The sequence below is a fragment of the Xiphophorus hellerii genome, chromosome 21 (assembly GCF_003331165.1).
Source record: "Xiphophorus hellerii strain 12219 chromosome 21, Xiphophorus_hellerii-4.1, whole genome shotgun sequence".
In the NCBI taxonomy this organism is placed as follows: Eukaryota; Metazoa; Chordata; class Actinopteri; order Cyprinodontiformes; family Poeciliidae; genus Xiphophorus; species Xiphophorus hellerii.
The window spans coordinates 18,201,816-18,225,608 of NC_045692.1; the positions used below are offsets into that span (position 1 = coordinate 18,201,816).

The following is a 23,793-nucleotide window of genomic DNA, read 5'->3' on the forward strand; positions in this document are numbered from 1 at the left end:
TTCAAATTCAGTTTGAAAAAAAGCGGGAGGAAGCCAATAGCTATCAAATCGTAACGTCATTTGGCTCAACCTGTAAAAACGTAATTAATTTCAGACTGGAATATCTAAATACCGTGTGTGGATTGCATCTGTGTTGACAACAGGACATGTAGTAAAATCCATGGAAGCAGGTGTTATGTGAAAGTACTTCAATCAAATTCCACAGCAACAGCTGGAAATAGACGGACGGGATCAACGTCCAGGAAGTTTCAGGTATTCCTTTGACCGTTTTTTATGAGATGTGACTGATTGTAGAAAGATGTTTGTTAATGTATGTCTACAAATGTCCTTAAATAAAGAAGAAAACCCAAAGCTATTGCAATTGACTCTAGACTAAATTAAGTGTTGGTGTAATTTTTGCACAATGAGCTGAAGCTTCAGAGACCAAACATCTGCAGAACAGAAGAGTGAAAAGTCATAAATATGTACCACAAGAAGAAAAAAAAGCTCCTTTGTGAAGGACTCAAAGAAGGGAGTCCTTTGCCAACATTTGTTTTTACACTCAGCTGACCTTAAAGTGTTAACAATCTTCATTAGCAAATGTGTCACTTGTCCCTTTCAGCACAAAGCTAAAGCCATGAAATGTGAGAGAGTGGCAGGGTCTGCAACCGACCAGTCTGCTCATTCAGCCTCCATGCCGGATCTCAAAAACAGACAGCGCATTGTCTTGGAGGTGAACAATGCTCTGAACTAAATAAAAACAATTGTTTCATTCCCAAAGTCTGTAGCGCTATGGGAATGCAGACATAACAGCAGGCCTTCTCTTAAAATAAACTCGCATGGAGCACAGAGAACTTTTGACATATTTCAAATTGTATTGATGTGTGTGGTGAAAGCTTTGCACGTCATTCCACACATGCCTATAACACAGAACCCAATCACTGTTAGATTCGTACCAGCTGCTTAGGTTTGTCAGAAATATCAAAAACGATTACATTCAACATCCTCGGGGAGAAGAATGCTCCCTTTTTCAAGCAAGAAGTTTTGAGTTATCAGCTTTTCATAACGCATACCACCTCAGAAATTACAAGGGCTTCTACATACCACCAAACTCACAGGCGTTTGTTACAGATGTGGCTGCATGTTGTAGTAGCACTTACACAACTTCTGATTTGTTCTTTTTGCTGATTTTTGTTCATTTTCTGGTTGAAGTGTTGCATATTTGGCCTATTATTCTCTCTGTGAGGCTGGAAGCATTTTTTGCTCTTACTTTTAGGTTGTTGTTGTGATACATAACCGTGGCAACAAGGTATTGTTTTTACAACTTGGAGCAGTTGATTAGCCTCTCAAAAGCTCAAATAACAGCTGAACTACAACCTCAAATCCTAGAGAAGTTGAAAAGGAGGAAATAGTTCAAACTATTTCTGCTATCAATCATATTCCCGACTCCAACATCTCTTTCTAAATATACAGCCAGATTTAAAGAGGAGCAGGAAAAGCAAATGAGGTGGATTAGCAGTGCTTGTCAACAACTGATAGTGTCATCCAGAAAATGTCACTGTGGAATTATATTATCTCTACCGCCTGGATATTTAGCTGTTAGCATGTCATGACAGTCATACATCAGTCTTCAGTCAGAGGGCTCTTCAGATTTGTTGCCAGACTGACTGCTACGGGAGCTCTTTCGTGTCCATAGCATCACCATCCACGACAACTACATGAAGATACTTAGAAATTGAGTTTCAACATTTATCATCAATTTGGGATAAATAAGGTATTTCTGAATTCAAATGATTTCTTCAGTGTAGTCTCAGATTTTTGGTTTTTAGAAAATTTTACTTAAATTTTTAACCAGAATCTTGGTGGGTTTTTTAAAAATCATTTTGTTGCTTTTTAGACTGTCTTGGACAAAAAAAATGTTGCCAACATACAAATATTTCTTAAGATTTCAACTGAAGGCAACTCAAGTAACACCATTTGCACTGGTGACATTGTTTCTGACCATTAAGTGTAAAAGACTGACATGTCAGGAGTCTGCAACATGCAGGTCGACGTATACCTGAATGGCTCTTGGTAAGTTTGACCAAAAATAAATGATACAATAAGAACCTACAAATTCCAGCAATTTTCATAGGATTTTTTTTTTTTAATCATTTGGCACTATAAAAAATAAAAAACACTGCCAAACTTTTGTCTAAACTATCTTTGTGCATCCAGGCAGTGATTTTTGTAGCTTAAAATTTATATTTTACAGCAGCAAGTACAGGCTGCAGCTCAGCAGAAAGCATTTCAATTTAGGTTTGGTCTTTGACTAGGTCTTCTAGCACACAGATATGCTTTTATCTAAACCACAACACCATCAAAGGGCTCCTCTTGTTTAATATGGGTGAATCATCTCATCAGAATGTAGTTAAGCTCTATAGAGTCCTGCCAATGATCTAATTACTTAACTGAGGTGTGTTGAAGCATTAAAATCACTTTACTTTATGTGCTACTTTGTGCTTTTTATAGCATAAACTCCAGTCAAAACACACAGCAGTTGGTAATTGTGACAAGGTTCAAGAGGTATGAATGCTAATTTGAGTAAAAACCGTGCACCTGTAGAGCACAGGTGTCAAACTCCAGTCCTGGAGGGCCACTGCCGTGAAACTTTTAGATGTGCCTCTGCTGCACCACACCTGAATAGAATAATTAGGTCATTAGCAAGGCTCTGGAGAACTGATCTACACAAGGAGGAGGTAATTGAGCCGTTTCATTCCTGTGTTTTGCATCTAAAAACTGCAGGACAGTGACCCTTGAGGACTGGAGTTTGACACCCCTGCTGTAGAGGGCAAAATGGTCGAAGTTTATCAAACAAAACAGAAGCCACCTGATCCAAGTAAGTAAAATGTGATGTGATTTGCTGGGGTGCGTCACTGCTTGCCTCACCTGCAAAGTGACCTCTGCTTTTAAACAGGTGAACAACTGTGAGAAACTGAAGCCGTAATAAATGAATGAACGCGCAAAGGCACCGGGCATACCTTTGGTAGCTCTTTGAGTTGGTTGGCATCGAGGAGAAGTTCCTCCAGGCTGCGGCTGTAGCGAAAGACCTCATCGGGGACAGTCTGCAGGTTGCAGTGACGCTTGTCCACCGACTCGACGTGGCGATTGCAGCGCCACAAGGGGATACACTTCAGCATGTCCGGCCGCCGTAGGGGGATTTGGATGCCGGTGCTACTAAGATCTCCGCATTAGAGGGTGCAGCGGGAGGAGGGAGAGGTCGCCAACTGGGAGAAGGAGGTTAAGTCAGTGTCAAAACACTTAAGTTGTTCCCCCAATGATCCAGAATAGGAGGCCGAAATCCACCTGAAGAAGCACAAAAATAATCCCTTCGATCTGTTTCTGATGTATATTCCGTCTCCGGTTCTGTTAGAAAATTGTCGGGATCCTCCAAGCGACATCCAATCCGGAATTTAACCCAACATAAAGGAAATGAAGCTCCTCACGGATGAGCTTGAAGTGTTCCCTCACTTTCTTACCCTCCCCTCCTTCACACGGAGCAACCAACGTTAGCTTGTTTTGCTACCGCCGCCGTCAACATCCCCCGAAGCAACCCGAAGCTCCGCCGCCGAGGCTAACTGAAAATCAATGTTCCGAACACCCCGCGTCGCGAAACGCTGCCCTATCCGCTGCAGTCATGGGTGGGCGACTGAAAGCATCCACTTTGGTCACCGAGTTATAGATAAACAGCTATGACCAAGCGGCTTACGCCAAACGAGTCAGCGGAGATTAACTCGTAATGATGCGTTCGTCCTCAGGAAGCTAGTCACAGTTAGCCAGCGTCGGCTAGGAGGAGGCTGGAGGTCTTTGTGGCGGAGCTGCTGTTAACCAATAGCGCTTTAATAAAAACTACAAAAAACACGAGACGACTGTGTCTGGCAGCAACATCCCAGAATAAGTCACAAAAAGTGACCAGACGGTGCTCGTCTGACACCAGGGTTGGTAGAATCCAAGCAGAGAGAGCAGGAGCTTCAGCAACAGCCGCGCTTACCTCCCCTGTTGAGCTGAGGCAGGCCGGTCTGGTGTGAGGGGGGGCTGGGCTAGGCTAGGGCTGGAGCACCGCCGCTTAGCTTCTCCTTAGAAGAGGCCATAAGGTTGCTTTACACCGCCACCTGGCGGCCTTATCAGGCATTTCAATTTACAGGTACCTCTGAATAAACTGGATAACAAAAGTATCTCAATATTTTAGTAACATGTTGTTTTCATAGGCTAATTACACAGTGTGACATATTTTCATAATATATTTCCCAAAAGTTAGACAAAATATAAATAAGCAAAAAGCATGTAAAACCAGTTGTATGACATTTAAAAAAATATATTTTTTCTAATGTTTAAATTCAAAATTTGGGAAATACACAAAATGTGTAACTTTTTTCCTACTAGTTCTAACAATTATCATCTAAACTATTCATAATAAAACACATTTATAAATAATTTAAAGTGTTTTCCAAAAACGTTATGTAAATAAAGCGAAGCAAATCTGCAAGGACTCTGTAAATTAAGTCCACATTTATTCCAAATTAATCTTAAAGTCTAATCCCCTTCCAGGTTAGCCTTAACTTCACTCACTCACTCCTAACATTAATGAAAAAAAAAACTAAGAAATACAGGATGAAGCAAATCATGTATGGCAACCATTTTAATTAAATTTGGTTAAGTTTTTTCAACTGGTCCATCCCACCTTCATAAAAAGTTTAAGCTTGTTTCAGCCACACCACAATAAAACAGAACATTATTTAGAGTTGCTTCCTAACTGCAACCTTTAAAAATAATTCTCCAACAAGCTGTTTGTGGACAAACAATAACCTTTAATTGTAAGAAAAAAAGTGTTTACATGTCCTGACAATTTTATAACAGAAAAAGGAGCTAAGCAGGAAAAAAAACTATGTTGTACAAGATCAGATTACAAAAATGTGAAACTTGCACCATAAAAGGGAGTCTTCACAGATCACAAAGCAGAAAAAAATCTGACAAGTATTTTATTGAATTTCCCCCCAATGGAACTTTTTCATATTGATAACAGCAATAAAAAAAAAGGAAAAAAAAAAGACAATAAAAACATAATTACAGTTTTCAGAAGCCCGCACCTTTTAGCTGCAGTGAGAATGGCTGAAATGACTTTTGGTGACAGGTAAATGATACGGGTGCTGGTAAGCCATTTCTAACACGTTATGCTGAAAGGTCACTGCTGTTAAAACGGTCTTGGTCATACACCTCTGCAACAACTTTACGGCCTCCGAACCAGCGGTCGTTCAGGGCTTGGATAGCTTTGTTCATCTCGGAGGCGGCGGAAAACTCTACAAAGATTTTGACTATGATGTCTGCGTCTTCCTCCTCTCCTTGCTTCTCCTGGTAGATGATGACTCTGTTGACGGTGCCAAACTTCCCGCACTCCTCCGTCACCTCGCCCTCCAGGTCGTCGTCGATGTCCTCTGGTCCAACCATGTTTCGAAGCACCATCACCGTGGACTGAAGTGGGACAAGAAGGTTCGGTGAGCACAAAACAATTTTCATTCAGGAGACACGACTGGTAAATTGGAAGCGTGGGTCACCTCGGATTTTCTGAGCAACTTCTGCATCACCATGTGCCTGGCACTGCTCCCCGAGATGCTCATGTGCTCCTGGTCACTTAGCATCTCCTGGCCTGTGCCATCCTGAAGCGTCTCCTCTTTCTCCTCCTTCTTCTCCTGTTGGTTCGAGCCGCCGGCTTGGTTAGACAGCACAGGCGGTGATGCGAGCACCGGGTTCACTAGACCAACTTGGGGAATCACGGGTATGGGAGGACGAACTGGAGTCACACCTTTACAACGAAGGCACACAGACTGTAGCTCAAGAACATTAAAGTAGCTTAAACAGCAGAAATCTGATCCAGAGTAAAAAATAAAGAAGGGACTAGAAAGTGTAAAAGGGTTCACTTTGTTTAAGCCAGGGGTGTCAAGCTAATTCACTTTGGGTCACATCAAGATCTAGAATGCGTTTAAAGGGACGATTGTGGCAGAATGTCTTGATTGACAAATTATGGCTGTAAAAATACCATTTAGCTTCTCTATTAGGAGTTTTAAGTATTGTAACTTACCGTCTCATTTTAAGACCATAACTGACAAAATATTCATTTCAAGGCTAAAGACTTTACTAAAGATCAATCAAAATTGCACTCAATTGTTTTTATTCAGTAGTTCTAAAAACATTGTTTTATTTACTGTTAACTTTTCATTTTAATCAAATGTTAAATGTCCTCCTTGTGATGAGTGTTGCGAATTATCTATGGCTATAAATACTGACGCAGGCATTATGTTGTCTTGTATTTGTCCCCATCAAATAAAGTAAAACAAAACTACACGTTAACAAACTGTTAAAGTATAAATAATTAGCTATCTCTGCGTTTAAAATTAAATAAACATATTCTGACCTTAATCTAATTTGGCAGAATACAGATGAAACTGCTGTAATTTGATTGATAAAATAATATTTAAGCACACAAATTATATTTAAGGTTCTATTTCTAGATAAAATCTTCTGGTGGGCTGGATTTGGCCTGCAGGCCTGGAGTTTGACACATGCTTTTAAAGAAAAATACAGGGTGGGCCATAAGTTTCCATACATAGGAGAATGTAAAATGTATATTTCAGATACCCAAGAAGATGAGTTTGACAAAAGAGCAAAGTATTGAAATTTTACTAATGGCTGGATCGGGAAGCAGTCGCATAGTTGCACAAAACTTTAACAGAAAACATGGAACGAGCATCACACACACTACACTGTGGCAAAACTTATTTGCACGTTTCAGAAAACTGGAAATGTTGCAGATCAACCGCAAAGTGGTTGAAGACGTGCAGCGATTACACAGAGTCCCACAAAAATAAAAACGGTTGTCCAACATGTTTATTTTTTTTATGTATGGAAACGTATGGCCCACCCTGTAAATAAATAGTGCACAATGAGTGGAAAGTTTAACTATACCTCCTGGGTTCTTGGACATTTGTTATGTTTTTGAATCCTTCTAGTTTTACACAACTTTGAATGTGTTGATAAAAATGGGATAAAAGTTATCAGGCTGGGGAGTTTCTAGTGAAATCTTTATCTTATGATTTACATCCCCTTTTTGTCACACTGATACCCATTCAAAATGCATTTGTGGATCCTCTACAACTGCAACTCAATTTCAATTCTTTTTTCAATTTACTTGAGCTGACATTTTTTTTCTAGGTGAAAATGCCTTTAAAGGTACTATACATCTACAAATATGCCTATATGGGGGGGGAAAAAAATCAAAATGTATATTAGGCTCAGGCAACCCATAAAATCCAAATCTGAATGCGTGTGAAAAATACGTAGTGGGAAACAAAAGAAAAAGAAAAACATTTTGTGGCGTTTCTCCTGGAAAAAAAAAAGAGAATTGTTACAAGTGGTACATACAGGTTTAAAATCTTTGAGCATGTATGTATATTTACAATATATGGAGAGGAGCAATGTGAATAATAGTATTTACAAACAAATTGTTGGAGAAAGTTGAAAGTCAGATAGGCCACCAAAATGCCTGTGTAAAAGAAGCTTCTTAAAGTGCAGTATCCAAGCACATTAATGGAAAGTTTAGTAGAAGGAAAAAATGTGTTCCAGAAAAAGGAATCAATCGAAGGATTCAATGTGTAACCATACATCTTGTGCCTGACAGCACAAGATGTATTTCAAGAAGTTGAAGTACCTGCTTTAATGCATGCATTAACCAGATCATGTATAAACCAATAATTTCGCTTAAATCCTTTTAATAAATAAAAAGCAGCTTCATTATGATGTAAAATATCCTTTAGGGATTCCCTCTGCTTTTGCTCTCTGCCCATACTTACATGTACCATAAAAGAAGTTTTAATAAATGAAGAAAACCCAACTACATAAAGAAGCCATTTTAAGATGGTTTATTTTTGGGGAAAAGTTAACAAACCCAGTTGATCCTGTGTGAAATACTGGGAAACACTGTGTAGAGGAACTTTAGCTCACTCTAGAATCGCCTAGATTACATGCGTTATTAATGAGACATTTAGTGGTAAACTTGCTTCAGGTTGTGTTTCTTCAGGTAAACTTGAGCTTCACAAACTGATGGCTGGATAATTTTCTGATGGACAGCAGAATTAAGATTTTATCAATTATGGCATTTAAACAAATTAGCCCCAGACCGCAGCAGTACTACCGCTATGGTCTGACTCGTCGTATCTTTTTCTTAAGTGCTGTGCTCCAACAGGACACACATTCCAAATACTTACCAAATACTTGTGTCTCTGCAGTCCATAAAATGTGTCCCCAAATGTTTTGAGTATGAAGGTTTTTAGGGAAATGGTGAGATGTGCCTCTGTGATATTTTTTGTCAGCAGTAGTTTTGACCTTGGAGACTCCCAGTCTCTTTTACTGTTGAACCAGGAACAGTGATCTTAACTGAGACCTGCTGTGCTTTATGTTCAGTCCTTTTCTGTTTGACTTCATGGATTAGTCATTGATGGACTCTTGTAATTTTGGTAAACATGTCTTCTTAATTTCACAGTAATGCCTTTTTCTGTGGTTCGCAAAGCCTTGTAAATATCTTTGTAAGATGTAAATGACTTCATTTTTCATGTGTTCCTGAATTTCTTTAAAGATGTTTTTAGTCTATTTCATTTTGTCAGACAGGTTTGGTTTAGGTGATTTTATTTTTATTGTGCAGGTGGATTGTGAAACTGAACCACAAAACAAGAGGGGAACCTACTGATTTGCATAGCTATTTCCCACAAATGAAATCATAATTTCATAACTGCTTTTTAAAATTTTCCTCAGGTTATCTTTGATATAAAAATTTATTTGACAAGTGAACACTTTTGACAAAAAAAAAAGAAAAGAAATCTGTATGGGGGAGAAATAGATTTTTATTATACAGTGGACCCCCGCCTAATCAGATTTTTTTTGTAAAACAAAAATCCGCCTGTTTGCAGATGTTTTCCATAGAGAAGCTGAAATTCCAGGGTGTGATGAAACTTCACATGAAATTGGTTGGCATTCGCAGAACAACCAATCCAAGAGCACCATTTCCTTGGCTGTGATTGGTTGTACCCCCAAGAGCAGACAAAAAGACTGTAGCTATTAGCTTCTGCAGCACTGCTGTTTCTACTGTACGTACTGATGCATATTAAGGTACGTTTGCCGTTTAAACTATCAAAATAGATACTTACAAGCACTTTTAAGGAGTCCCGGGTATTCAGCTACAAGGGGGTCCACTGTACTGTAATTATTTCCTCCCCTAATGTCATCATACTGTCAAAAATACCGTTCGGAGGTGAAACAACCCTGCTCGCCACACCCACAAAGACAGATTCACATCAGTCCATACCTGTGATAACACCTGGTGCCTGTGCAGCCATAACAGCCTGAGGTAATCCTATCTGCTGTCCAAGAAGCTGTGGTGCTGCCAACGCCCCCAAAACTGACGCGCCAGCTACCGCCTCCTTAAGAAAGGGGGGGGGCCCAACACATTAGGTACGGGAAACACACAGAAAACAGCACAAGGCAACACAGTGAACAATCACACCGCATAGCAAAGAGAGAGAGCTCAGCCTTGTCTCCATCAGGGTCAAAATGTTGGTGGCAAACAGTTCATTTTAGCGAGTTACGAAGGATCACAGGTGAAATAATCACGGATTGATGCCGTTTAACTGATGGACAGTTGGGAGCTTTAAAGTAAAAATTGATTTTTTTTAAGCGTTTAACTTAACTGAAGCAGGCTTACATTCCGTCTTGCTAAACTAACACTATTCTGGTAACTTCCGATTTCTTCTGACCCAGAAATCTGTGCATCTGTGCTATGTCATATCTAGCTAGATCTGAGTTATATTTACCTGGAAGGCCATTAAATCCCTTTGGAAGGGATTTATACTTGCCTGGGCCGTTATCTTAGCCGTAGCTGCCGCTGCAGCTACAGCCGCAGCAGGTGGCAGCCCACCCGGGGTTGTGGGGGTCAATAGCGGCATCGGTGGAGTCACTGCTTTGCCGACTCGCAAGTACTGACCACCCAGGTCAAAAAGATTCATAGAGGACACCGCATCCAGGGCTGACTGAGGCTTTTCATACTCTGTTGGATGAATTTCAAAGTAAAATGGGAAGAAAACAGCAAAAAGTCAGCAGCAGGGTATCAGTAACTCAGGAGCATGAGAGAATGAGCGTCTCCTAGCTCACCAATGAAGCCAAAGCCCCTGTGTCGCCCTGATGTGGGGTCTCTAGCTAACGTGCACGATTTAATCCTTCCGAAGGCCTCAAACACGCTCTTGATGTCGTCGTCCGACAGGTCCGGGTGGACTGACGCTACGTAGATCCGGTTGTAGGCACGTGCCTCCTCTGCCAGCTGGTCGATGATGGGTTGCGCCTGACCGATGTTACTTGGCCGCCCAACCTATTGCACAGATTAAATCGACAGGGCCTCTAAACGGGGGGTCTTTATGGTACCGATGGAAAACGCACTATGGGAAAAGTCTATGGGGAACTTCAGTGAAAAGGTTTATTTCGGTAACTCCACTCAGCAGTGAGATTACATACAATTATATTTTATAGTGTTTACTGTTCTTCATTTTCTAAAAATATAAAATAAAAAATAGGGATACTGTTTAAAACCACCACCAACAAAAAATAACTTTATTACAATTTTATGACCCACTGGCTTGATAGTTGTTCATCAGACAGCCAGGTTAGCCAAAAATGTTCTTGCTAAAAAAGCTATTGTCCAAGCAGATGAATGGAAAGTCTAGTGGAAGGAGACACTCAAGCAATTTTCTGCCATCAACACATGTCCATCCGGGAGGAATGAATGCTGCAAGTCAATAACTCAACGCAATCTTCTGGGTTTCCTCAGATAAAAACTTTTTAAGCTACTTTGAATAATTGAGGTTATTGTAATGTTTGACACCTAGGATCAACTGGATCAAGGTCACTGCTGAATTAGTTGGCCGATTTTATGATTTTTTTTGGTAAAGTTTCTTGAGACATTTGTTGTGAATTGGTGACATTTAAATAAAATTAAAATGAATTTAAGTGTGGTAGAAAAGGTGCATAAGAGTTGTATCCACAACATGGATTACAGAGAAAAATGTCGGAAGAACCATATGTGTGCCAAGGAGAATAACAGACGTTTTCTTTTCAGATGAAAATCAAATTTGAGTTTAATCTCAAAAATAATCTCCTGGAGTCTGGACGAAGAGAAGAGACGCGTAGAATCCAAGTTTCCAGTCAGCGATGAGTTCAGGAGTCATGTCATCTGCTGGTGTTGGTTTGTAGCGTTTCATCAAGCTCAGTATCAACTCAGCCATAAAGTATGGTAAAATAAAAATGCTACAGAGGTTTACCACCTCTGTGAGTATTGAGTGTAGATACTGTATAGTACATGAGTGTTTCTGCATCTAAAGAAATTATAGGTCCTGTGCAATGTTCTTTTTTTGCAAATATTAGTGCATAATTGTTAAATTCTACAGGAATAAACACTTTAAAATATCACTGTGTGTAATGAAGTTACCGAAACAAACATTGAAGTTTATCAGAATGCAACTGAGGCTGTATAATTTCCTGCATTACATCTGGAAAGTATTCACACCACTTCATTCTTACAAGTTAAATCAGCTCCATTTGAGGTAAATTCAGTTGATTGGACTTGATTTACATTTATCTCTGTAAGGTCCCACAGTTGACAGCGTAGGTCAGAGGTCAAACACCAAGCGTGAATTCAAGGGATTTGTCTGCAAGATTGTTTTGAGGTTTAAATCTTGAGAATCAAGAAACATCTCTGCTGGTTGAAAGGTCTCAATGAGCGCAGACTCCATTGTTGGTTAATGGAAGAAGTTTGAAACCACTAGGACTCTTCTAGAGTCGGCCGTATAATCTGAGTAATCAGTTTGAGAAGAGCCTCAGTAATGGAAGAAACCAAGAAAACAATGGTCATTCTCAGAGATGCAGCGTTCCACTGCGGGGAGTGGAGAAACTTGCAGAAAGACAACCATCTCTGCTTCAGTCCACCAATTAGACCAGGAGAAACAAGATCCTGTGGTCTGATGAAACAAAGAATGAAGTCTTTGGTGTGAAGGCCAGGCGTCATGTTTGGAGGAGACCAGGCATGGCTCATCAAGCATGGTGGTGGCAGCAACATGCTGCTGTTGGCACACTAGTCAAGATAAAGGAAAAGATGAAGTGGACAGAGACATCCTGGGCCAAAACTTGCTTCAGAGCATCTTGACATCAGACTGAGGAAACAGTTCACTCTTCAGCATAAAACGACCCAAAGCTCATGGCCAAGATCTGAAAGGTTTCAGAACCCGTCTGTGAGAAAGAGTCCAGACTTAAATCTGAATATCTCCAGAAAGATCCAAGAAATGCTGCACAGATGTGTCCCATCCAATCTGATGGAGTTTGAGAAGAACAGAAGAGAAGTATGAACGAAACTGCCTAAAGATCTGATCTTGTGGTGTCATTTTCAAAGTGTATAAAGCATAGGCTGTGAATACTTATTTTCAATAAATCTACAAGAAATGTCTAACTGTATTCCACATCGTCATAAAAAGGTATTAGTGCATAGAATTGTGAGGAAAGAGATTAATTTAATACAACTTCTAATAAGGCTGTAACATAAAATGTGAAAAAAGTAAAGGGTTGTGAATACTTTCCGGATGAACCGTATGTTGGGAGCTGAAATTTTAATTTAGCACTAAAAGGAACGGAGTTTGGCTGCAAGACGCTACGCGATCTCAGCGGTACGACGCTTTCACAAAAAGCTCGAGACGAGTCTAAATGGCATCTGTACAACAGATGAGGCGGCCAATTAACACCACCCAGGCGCAGTCCATCATCAGCACAACTTGGTAGCAGAGAGATTTCACGCACCGCTGGGCATCTCACTGAAAATCCTCACTTAAACAAGCTACCAGGACATCTTGGAAGAGCAACACACACAGACACACACAAACTTCATACTACATACATACGACACGCACCTGTGAATAAACAGAGACACCAAACATGGAGAGGAGTTAGTTTGTTTTAAAATGTAAACACATTTTTGTATAACTGCAAGAAAAGTACATAGTTGCTACAAAATATCCATCAATGTAATCATTAAGGTCTTTTCCAGACTGATTTGAGGAGGAAAACATTCACCCTGGTGGGTTTTATTATCTGAATTTTCCACAAGATAGATAGATAGATAAATCTTTATTGTCATTGTCACAAGAACAACGAAATTTAAAAGGTGCCATCAGTCAGTGCAATGCTTAAAAACAAAAAATAACTGTCTCACAAATAATCAAACAAACCAATGGGGTCACTAACTTCAGAGCTAATGGTGTAACAAATGGATATTTCAGACCTTTTCTAGTATCTGGTTCAAGGCTGCAGCTAACAATTCATTTATTCTGGAGAATAATTGCGTAATTGGATTATAAAAAATAGATGCAGTCTGCAAATTCTTTAACTGCTTTAGCTTATTTTATGCAATACAAAAAATACAAAACAAATGCAAATAACTGATCAAATTCTTCTTTTTAAAAAAATAAAATAAACATTTTATTGCCTAAAATGAAATGACAGAATTCCTATAGTGAATGCTTGATCATTTGTAGCAAAAGATGCATATATGTCGTATTTAGTTTCGGCTTAATTACTGTTCTTACAATGTTCTTCTTTCGGAAAATGTCATGTTTTACAGTCTATGAACTGCAGTTAACACTTATTCGATTACTAAATTAGTTAATTATTTCAATAATCAATAAATCGTTTCACCCTTATGTAACACCTTCACTTGTTTGAGAGAAGCTTGGTTAATTCTGCTTCACAATGATAGAGTCCATGTCAGCAGATTAAAAAATTACGTAATAGGATTAGCCGACACAAGCCAGTTACACCTGAGGAACTAAAAACCAGACCTAAAAGTGCCTGTAGTACTTTAATCTACATTAATCTAAAAAACTAACTGAATATGTTAAGAAAATGCACAGTAAGTCAAAGTATAAGATGTAATATAAATATAAAATCAACATGTTAAAGAAAGTACATATCTTTTGAATAATAAAACAATAAAGAAAGTCATGGAACTTGTACTTCACAACCCTGTTATTAGTTAAAAAAAAAAAAAGGCACTCCACCTTGTTCCTTAAATAAGCGCTGAAGAATAAGATGACTGCTCTCTGAATGTCCCACTGTAGCAAAAACCGTCTCTAAACGACTCACCTTAATGTTTCGCCCTCCTAACATGACCGAGTTCATCTGTTCCAGAGCTAGCTGAGCAGCTTCTGGCACGTCGTACTCCACAAAGGCGAAGCCCTGCATGCAGAAATATCATTCATGTTCACAGAAAACCCAAAATACACTTCAAATATGGCCACAATCTCTAGTGTCTTGCAAAAACGTATTGACACCCTCTGAGCTTTTCCAGATTTTTTGTCACATTTTGACTACAGACTTCAATGTATTTTTTGGAATCTGAGATATGCGGAAGCCGTTGCTGTAGGGGTCACTTTCTTTTTGGTCAGAGTTCATGAGATGATGGATTAAGTTAAATGCCGAACGGTCCTGGAAAAAACTTGTAGGCAGGAGAAAACTTAAGAATATGGCAGGGTTTCCAATGAAATGGACCAGTCAAAGTTCAGACCTCATCTGTGACCACACTTGAAAATCGCTGTTCACAGGAGAAACTCTTTTCAATTTGGCAGAGACGTGTGAGCTGAAGTTTAAGTCTCTTGATGTCCAAAGACCTGTAGCTTTAACTGCAACAAAAGATGGTTTTAAGAAATATAAATTGTCTCAGAGATGCTTTATTAAAAATGCACTCTGGGGTGCTGTGGTGGCGCAGGGGCAAAGCATGACCCACATATGGAAGCCTTAGTCCTCGTGGCGGTAGTCGCAGATTCGATTCCCAACCTGGCGACCTGTGGCATGTCTTCCCCCTCTCTCATTACCCTCTTTCCTGTCGAACTACTTTCAAATAAAGACCACTAGAGCCAAAAAATCTTTAAAAATGCACTCTTAATTTAAAACCATAAATTATTTTCTTTCTCTTCACAATTAAGCTCAACAAATCCCATACAACAGTAGGCACTGCTAACAAACATTAGTTCTGCCAACGCCAACCCAATACACCAACACAGAAGCTAAAGCACCAACTTCAACTCAAATTATACCAGCCCTTGTAAATTAGCGCTTTTGAATTTAAAGCTAAGGGCACTAAACATCTTCAAAGCTAGGAAAAAATTAGCGCCGCTATTAGCACCTTAGCGGAAGTGTACCAGCCAGCAACCTCAAACGTTTCTGGTTGCTTTGTGACAAAATGTGGAAAAGTTTAAGGAGGGTGAATGTTAAACGACACAAACCTTATGCTTCATTGTAACCGAATCCCAAGACATGTCAATGCTCTTGATCGGACCGAAGGGGGCAAAGGCTTGTCTGATGGTATCCTCTCCGAGCTCATAGTATATGGAGCCCACGTACACCCGACACATGATCGCTAGCGCACGTTGCCGCTGAGCTGCCACCTGCCAGTCGGGGGAAAACAACACACAATAAGCATTAGAGAGTAAAAGAAAGGAATATAAACATCAACACACACACATAAATAATAATATATATATATATATGCCTGCTCTATTGGGCATGTTTTCCCAAAAATAGTTAAAAGGCCAATTCTCAGTATTGGGAGGCCTGAACAGGTATATAGGGGGCATTAAAGGGGGATCAACAGGGTAAGTCTTTTCTGTCTGACACACATGTCACCTGAAATGATTCAAATTTGGCCTATCTTCTGTTAGTGTTCAGTTACTTACTGACATATGGAGGTAAAAAAAACACACAGAAGTGATCGACATGCACAGCCCTCACAAATATTTGGCTTCGGTAACTGACCTGAACTCCAGGGATGCAAAGTAAGGTAACAAAAATGTAACTGTGGCGTTCAAAAGAAATCCAAACAAAAGTCTTGGAATTTTCTTCTCGAGTCTAACTTGAGGGGGATGCTTTAATCATCAGGTCTTTGTGTTTTACTGATGACTTTAGTCTGCTTCTTAAACTCATCGTGTTACCAGAGGAGGCTTAACTTTGCTAAGCTACAGCATAACGAGAAGATGACTTGTTTGTTCACCGAGAAAAAGCTTCACATTGAGATGGCAAAAAGAAAAAATAAAAGATCCCTGACACAGAAGTTCTCTCATTTTGGTCCATAAAGGGATTGCTATCCCTCTTTTGTCTCCTGCCAGCTGCTGTTTTCAAAACAAGAAATGCATATTTTTCAAAGAGACGTGCCTTTTCTCCCTTTAGAAACTCTTCCGTGAATTAAAAAGCATGTTTACGGATACGTATTTGACTTAAAAAAGTGCGAAAGCAAACTAAAAAAACACAACAGAAAAAAGCAAATGAGGGCTTCCACATCTCAAACGCTGCAGACATGGTTGCAATGACAGAGGCTGCAGAAAGCAATGTTTCCTTATAAAATATGCATTCTTCAGTTAGATTAAAAAGGCAGGGATTGTTGCCAACGCAACCAGTAAAAGAAGGGTAACAGTCCTTTTCCACTGGAAATGCGGACAAGAAAAAAAATTTAATGATCTATTGACCGATTGTAAAGGTGAGAGAGGATCTCCAAAGCCCATTGTCACTGCTGCCATCTGAAAGACAGTAAAGATGAAAAAAGTGCTGAAAAGTCGGTTAGATACCCCTTTAGCTTTTGCTTTTTTCAAGGTCATTGCTCTGCTAGACAGATAAAAGCGATTAAGCTAACACGATATGTAGACCCTCCCTCTAAACAGCAAAACATTCAGAGGATCTACCTCCCATGCCTGATTTACAAATTCACCACACAGCAGTTCAGGTAAAGCATGGCCCTCTTTTAAAAGTGCAAAGCATTCAACATGATAACCAAAGCCTTCAGGACGATCATCTCCATCTGAAAAAAAAGCAGAGGCAGATGGTCGACACATGTGTTGGTTCTCACAGCACGAGGGAGGAACAGGGGGGGAGCAGGACTTCCAGGACAACTGACCCTAACCCGAGAGGCCGGAGTTACTAATGCATGGACAGGTTAAGATAATCTGTCATGAATCAAGGCTCACTGTCGATACGCCACATTACCACGTCTGTTCTGGAGAAGAACCGAAAGCTTTTAACATCTCACCTGCAGATTGGTGAGCTGCTGCTGCTGATGTGCAATGGTCTGCTTCACCAACACACTCTTAATGCTTTGTTCCATGGCATACTTCTTCGCCTGGAGGAGGAAAGCGACAGTGTTATTACACCTTCATCAGTGACCAAATATGCAGAATAAAATCATCACACGGAGAAGATAAATACAATAAAAGTATGGCTAAAAAAGTGTTTAATATGAGCTAAACTCACTAATTTTCTGTAAAATGTAACATTACTTGGGGCTTTGAACTAACTTTTGGTGCTGGTTTCACCAATGCACCCAAATTTTCAACAGCTTTGCATTTTAACCTTGTAGTTTTACAGTCTACTAAAAAAAATCTGGGTGTATAAAGATTATATTGACTTGCAAATGATTAAACAAGGCTCCTTATTTGATGCAGAAACCTGCAACACAGATAAATTAGTGAAAAACTGTTCAAAGTGCTTGAATGAGTCAGGGTTCCCACTGGTATTTAGAAAAAAAGAATTTTTTTTAATTTTTTTTAAACTTTTAATCACCTTCAATATAATTTCCCATGACTCACGTACAACAAGTTTAGAAAGAAAAGTGTATGATTTGAAGACTATCCCCACCAGCGAACATGTAAAAGTGTAATGCAGGCAGATAGGGAGGAAACATAAATGACAAAAATGTGAAAATCAAGCCCAGACAGACAGGTATGAATTGAAAAATGGAATTTGTTGACTGTGGAATCATATGATGATAATGTCACTATATACACAAAAACATATTAGCAGTAATGCAAACACAAGATTGTACATGTATGTACAAATAACTGCTTCCACAAAAGTTCAGAAAAGAGAGGTGTGGCACATAGGCCACGTTGGAGTAATAGTCAATGTAAATTAATATTGTTTTGTGTTTTTTGTGTAATTTATTCGTTGTATTCTTGGGGTTAGATCAGAAAGATTTGATCATTTTGGTTACGAAGATAGGGAGCACATTATTCATCATCAGTCACAGTTTGATATAGTTCCCCATAGGAGTCAGTATCCCTCCACCAATAATAAACATTGCTTTAAGGTACCCTAAGACATGTGTATAACCGCTGTGCAGCGGTACTTCTAATTGAGTTATTTTGTGTTGCAGGTAAGCTGGTGATGCAAATAATATATTCTGTTATGTTATTGGGTGCTGTGAAGTATCAATTACCACATCGAGTTCCGCATTAGTATTGTGTCCGTTGTAATTTACTTTTACTTCGTGAACTGCCGCCACTGTTACCGTATTTAGAGGGCCAACAGCGATAGCCGATGCTAAAACGGATGTGTATAATGGCTGTGTGGCGACATTTCTAATTGAGTTATTTTGTGTTGCAGGTAAGCTGGTGAAATTAATATATTCTATGTTATGTTATTGGGTCTGTTAAATATCAATTACCACATTGAGTTCTGCATTAGTATTGTTTCCGTTATTTATAAGTTACTTTTACTTTGTGAACTGCCGCCGCTGTTGCCGTGTTCAGAGCGGGAGGAGTAACATGGGTGTGTATATAGTTTGAGAAACCCGCTTCCTTTCTGAATCCAACAGCGATGATCGGATGGTTTGCATGTCATGTAAAATAGACAATGTCTGCTGTGTTTGACTAGATGTTGATTTTCTTGGGAAATTTGCGTTAGATAATGATAATGTTGTGATCACACCAAACGCGTTTTGATCGTCAGGTTAAAACGAGTTTGGTTTTTCAACCTTTTGAGAGCCATGGTTCATGTTTGGCAAATTACTCAATACAAGGCTGGAAAGTGAGACGGCACACTGAGTTATCAGTTAAAAGCTAAGATGTCTGTTAGGTGTGGAAAGTATCACTTTTATTTATTTTTGTAGGACAAACTGTTGCACTAATGTAGAGTTGTTCAAGAAGAACAAAGCTTGTTTTTAGACTTTATATTTGTTGGTGGAACTACTGTATTGACCTTAAAACAGCTGAGTGCTATTTTATTAGCTGTTTCTTACTTAAGGTTTTAGAAAGAGGCAGTAAATAAAATATATCAAAATCTGGTACCAAGCATGTGTGTGCAACCATTTAGCTTGCTAGTTGTGAGGCAAATTATAAAGCAATTGTGTACAGTCCTGGAATGACAGTCATTATGCTTGATTAAAGACTGAAGCCATTTTGTTCAAGAGCAAATGGAAAAAGATGCTTTTGGGGACAGTGTGCCACTTTGACATAAAATTCATATGTATGATATATGCTGTAGTTAATTAATTACCAGGTTACTTTGAAAAAGTAATGCGATTATTCAATGAAAAATCTTTCCAGTTAGAAAATGTGCATTTCTATTCCCTCTGTTATTTACATTTGTGTTGTTTGTGTTACACAAAAGAGGAAAGCAACAATATATGTTCTTACTAAATAAAATGAAAACTGTATTGTAACACGAAGTAACTTTAATCTGATTATTGGATTGTAAATAGTAATGCGTTAGATTCCTCTTTTCTGAAACAAGGGGTCAGATTAGAGTAATGCGTTAGCAAGTAATGTGTTGATGACCCCATTGTTTGACATTTCTGCTCAAGTATTTACAGATTTGTCAGGTTTCTGATATGTGTCCCCCCCCCCCAATGATAAACTCATTCCTACATCCTTGAAAACACGTAATTACTAAGTTGTGTTATTGCTTGGATTTGAATCGGTATGTCTTGCATTCAGTGAAAACAAGAATGTTGACAAATAAAGTGGACAATATGCTAGAAATTTAGTTACATTTCCACAGTTGTGGTCTTTCCTGGTCTTGAAATAAAATCCAGACATAAGCACACACACCACAGAAAAAAAGAACAATATTTTTGCCTTTATTTGCAAATTCCATGACTTTCGATGACCTAAAATGAAATCCCATGATTTTTCAGGTTTTCCATAACCGGTACGAACCCTGCAGTTTCACCCGAACAACCAGTATCATCAGAACAACCAGTTACACCAAAGCGACCAGTTTCACCAGAACAATCAGCAACCAGAACAGAGTTGGGTATCTAGTCCCTGCAAAGACAGAGACACAAACATGTCTGAACTGCTTAAGATTCAAGAAGTGTGTGTGGAGCATCAGAATATCCACGGTGGTACCCAGTATCGGAGTGTTCCCGTTTCTTGCATTGTCAGGAAAACTTTGCCCACCCTTTGACCAACTTTTTGGACAGTTGATGTTTGGTATTGGCTCTCCTGGTACTGAGGGTTTTTCTCCTCCTTCTGCTCCTTTTCCTTCCTCTCCTTCTCATCCTCCTCCTCAGAGATCTCAACTTCTTCATTTGATCCATAGAGCGTGAAGAACTCCATCAGGGTTTTAGCATGTTCCTTCAACCGGTTCAATGCTGCCTGAGGATTTTCCAGCTCAAAGACTTCTTGTAAAACGGACTTGCTTAAGCAGTGTTCTCTGACTTCAAAGCCACGATGTGCTGGCTTAGCTACTTTTTTTGTTCAACCTCTTTATCGAACCGGCTTCGGAGTTTGTCAGATTTTTTTAAGAGAAACTTCATGTCCATGGATTGCTTCTTCATGGATGCCCGTGTCCTTATCAGAGTTGCTCAGAGGTCCTGATGTCTGTCTTTCAGGTACAATTATCTCCATTCCACTCTACCTCTCAAATCCGTGACGTGAGCTGTGTTTTGAGAACATCATTTTCAATGATGATCATCTCATATTCTGATTCAAGGTCTTGGACGTGGAATCTTTTCTATCTTCGGAGCGCTCAATTCCCCTCTGAAGATTTCCCACCATCTCCTCGAGTTCCTTGTTTTCCTTTTCGAGTCAAAAGCAGATCTTAACGTGGTCTTTTTTTCTCGAAAGGCAAGAATGAGATAATCACTTGAAATAATTGCTTTTACAGCTACTTTTAAACTTTTACTTGAATAAATATATGTCGAAGTAGCGCTATTATTGCTTGAGTGCAATTTTTGAGTATTCTGCCCTCCTCTGCAGAGCAACTAGCTGAACTTTGGATCAACTGACTTCTGTTTTTTTGTTCAAAATCATTTTTATGTCAGACCAAAATAAAGTGAGTAAACACAGAATCATGTATTCAAAAAAGGATTTCATTTTGAAGGAAGACAAATTTTTCCAAACCAAACAGCAAGCATCAACCACTTGTGATAACTTTCTGACCCACTCTTCTTTACAGAATTGTTTTAATTCAGGCACACTAGAAATTAAGGTTTAGGTTAGACTTTTACTAGGCCCCTTCCAAAACTTTCACACTGTAAAAGTAAGTTTACAACCACTGGTTGTAGTTCCATCTACAACCAGTCGTGGCGCCAGTGCAACCTCAAAATTTTTTTCAGTTGTACTACTGAGAAATTTGGTCATACTCTAAGCCTTGCTTTTTAAGAGCTTACAAAACGCTCTTAGAAAATGTGATGCACATGCTTTTTTAGACTCTTCTAGCAATTTATATCAGATCCACACATAATTATGTCTAATCAGTCAAATTTTACTGTTTTTTTGGTTGAAATTAAAGAAAATTGTAAATAAAAAAAATTTGTCGATATGAGATTGTTACTCTGTACAGAGCAGAACCGCAAACATTTGTTACTAAATTCATCAAAATTTTTGGCTTGAGTCTATGTATCTAAACAGTTCTCAAGCAACATTATCGCACATTTTGGTTTAAGTTTTTGTAACTAATGGGAGACTGTGCTACTTTTTCCTTACCTTGCAACATCCAAGTACAAACTGTAACAATTATAAGTAGTATTTATTCAGTTTCAAGCTTTATTTTTGTCAAGATTACCCAATTAGCCAGACAGCTGCAAAATAATTACTGCTTTGTCCTCTGTTGAAGAGGAAATCGCTCCTCCCTTTACTCATTATTACTTAGGTGAAAGAAAATGAGGATAAAGAAACAAAATTTACATGTATTTGCATCGTTTTTTAATACATAAAGAATTAATAGATGAAATGTTTGATGTGATGTAAGGTGTTCATAGTGCTGGATGACATGGACAGGAGGAGACTCTCACCCTTTGTAGTGCCTCCTGCTGCTCTGGGGTAAGAGGCGGTAGGCCAAGCTTGGAGCCTGTGCCTTGTCCATTCTCCATCGTCAGAGCTTCACCTCCCTGCAATTTAAAAATTGAAAAATTAGCAAAAACTCATACACTTATTTAACTGGCGTATTCCTAATGCATAACTACAAATTAAAATTCCGCAACATACAACAAAATGTACATGAGATTTCACCACAGTTTTTTAATCAATAACAGCAAAAATATTGAGGACCTACACCCGGATTTAAACCAGGTGGGCCTGGATAAACTCCTTACTTACGCAACACTCTAACCGCTGGGTCCACCAGACTGAGACAGGAAAGCCCCCAAGGGGAAGAGGACTGACGGGGAAGCTTTAACAATTCAACAATTTCTATGGGGGGAGATAAAAGATGCCTTCAGACTATGATTAAAACAGGCAGCTCTCATAAACTTACAGCCTGATTCACATACAGCTTTCCCGTATTGTTTGGATTTCTAACAGTGCAGTTGATGCGCAGGAGCGCTAAACGTAATTTTCATCCTTACGTTAGAATAGCATATTAGCTGTAGCAGGCTACGGTTACCCTTTTATTTCGTGTAAGGACTACTGAGATACATAACTACATTATAACCCCGTTCTATAGCTTTACAGTTATCATTAAACCGAGTTTAAAGAAACAGAACAATGCATAGCAAGGCCTGATTTGTATTCAGCTGTCGATGTCTTTGTTGCTAGCAGCAGACATAACATTAGCTCACGTTAGCCATTCATTGCTGTGGCGCGTAAACCGAGCTGGTGCTTTTTGTTCCTCCAGAACAAATATAAATAAATAGGTACAGGTATAATTATAAAAAGCACCGAACTTTAACTACGCAATAAACAATTTTAATAAAAGAAACGTAACAAGTTTGGTTTTTAATCGCAAAATATATTTACCGCAGTGTTCGTAACCGCCATCAAGCACACCTTCAAGAGAGGGCCACACTCCTCAAAGCTCGCGAGAATGTCACTGCGAGATATCGCGAGAAAACACATCCACACAATACATGATGGTTTTAGACCAGGGTTGCCCGAGTCCGCAGAATGGGAGAATGGTAGAGGTCAAAAACTGGACTTATTTAATCTTCATTTAAATAAACACTGTTATAAACGCACAATTAATAAATACGTCATCAAATAAGAAAAAAGACCTAATTAAATACAATCCCCCCCCCCTCATATTTTTCAATAGGAATCTTTTTTTGTCTATTTCTTTATATTTATTTTTGTTTTATTTTATGGAGACGTTTATTTATTTGTTAATTATTTATTAAGAACAGAATTTATTTAGTTTTGAATGAAAGCTCTCTATAAGAGGTTGACCTCATTAATTTGACTTCATTCATGAGAATGAGAAGAAGTTAACTGGACCTAATTTTTCACAATCTCTTTAATATGCTCTGCAGTCACAACTACAGTCATTAACACCGTCCACAAGGAGAGAAATTCATAAAATATTATTGCTAAAGAATTGGGCTGTTCATAGAGTGATATATCCAAGCATGATAGTGGAAAGTTAGTGGAAAAATTTGCCTTATGTAACTGAAATACTCTAGAAACTGAATTGCTGGATATGTGTATGTTATATTTT

The 23,793-nt window shown here is 38.9% G+C and overlaps 2 protein-coding genes across 27 annotated transcripts in view; both read right to left on the minus strand.

Annotated features, from left to right (window-relative positions):
- scrib (scribble planar cell polarity protein) overlaps positions 1-4,051 on the minus strand; it is a 75,828-nt gene extending 71,777 nt beyond the window's left edge. For 10 of the 20 annotated variants that reach the window (XM_032551007.1, XM_032551005.1, XM_032551004.1 and 7 more), the window contains exon 1: positions 3,000-4,049. In XM_032551007.1, the coding sequence (XP_032406898.1) occupies positions 3,000-3,158 (159 nt within the window). In that variant the 5' untranslated portion in view covers positions 3,159-4,049. Of the gene's footprint in view, positions 1-2,999 lie in introns of all 20 variants that reach the window. The other 10 variants (XM_032550993.1, XM_032550992.1, XM_032550995.1 and 7 more) reach the window with 3 other exon arrangements.
- Positions 4,052-4,805: 754 nt separating this feature from the next.
- On the minus strand, positions 4,806-23,196 carry LOC116712385 (poly(U)-binding-splicing factor PUF60). 7 transcript variants are annotated; one of them, XM_032552266.1, is made up of 12 exons: positions 23,100-23,196; positions 22,461-22,553; positions 22,157-22,252; positions 17,171-17,260; positions 16,614-16,664; positions 15,378-15,539; positions 14,239-14,331; positions 10,213-10,426; positions 9,876-10,108; positions 9,371-9,485; positions 5,571-5,818; positions 4,806-5,487 (listed from the first exon to the last, which is right to left on the minus strand). In XM_032552266.1, the coding sequence occupies exons 3-12, from the start codon at positions 22,232-22,234 to the stop codon at positions 5,188-5,190; spliced, it is 1,584 nt and encodes a 527-aa protein (XP_032408157.1). In that variant the 5' UTR covers positions 22,235-22,252; positions 22,461-22,553; positions 23,100-23,196; the 3' UTR covers positions 4,806-5,187. The 7 variants fall into 7 exon arrangements, with proteins under 7 accessions (XP_032408157.1, XP_032408154.1, XP_032408152.1 ...); XM_032552263.1 differs by lacking the exon at positions 22,461-22,553 and having other exon boundaries at positions 9,371-9,482; positions 9,918-10,108; positions 23,100-23,182; XM_032552261.1 differs by lacking the exon at positions 22,461-22,553 and having other exon boundaries at positions 9,371-9,482; positions 23,100-23,182.
- Between the last annotated feature and the right edge of the window lie 597 nt (positions 23,197-23,793).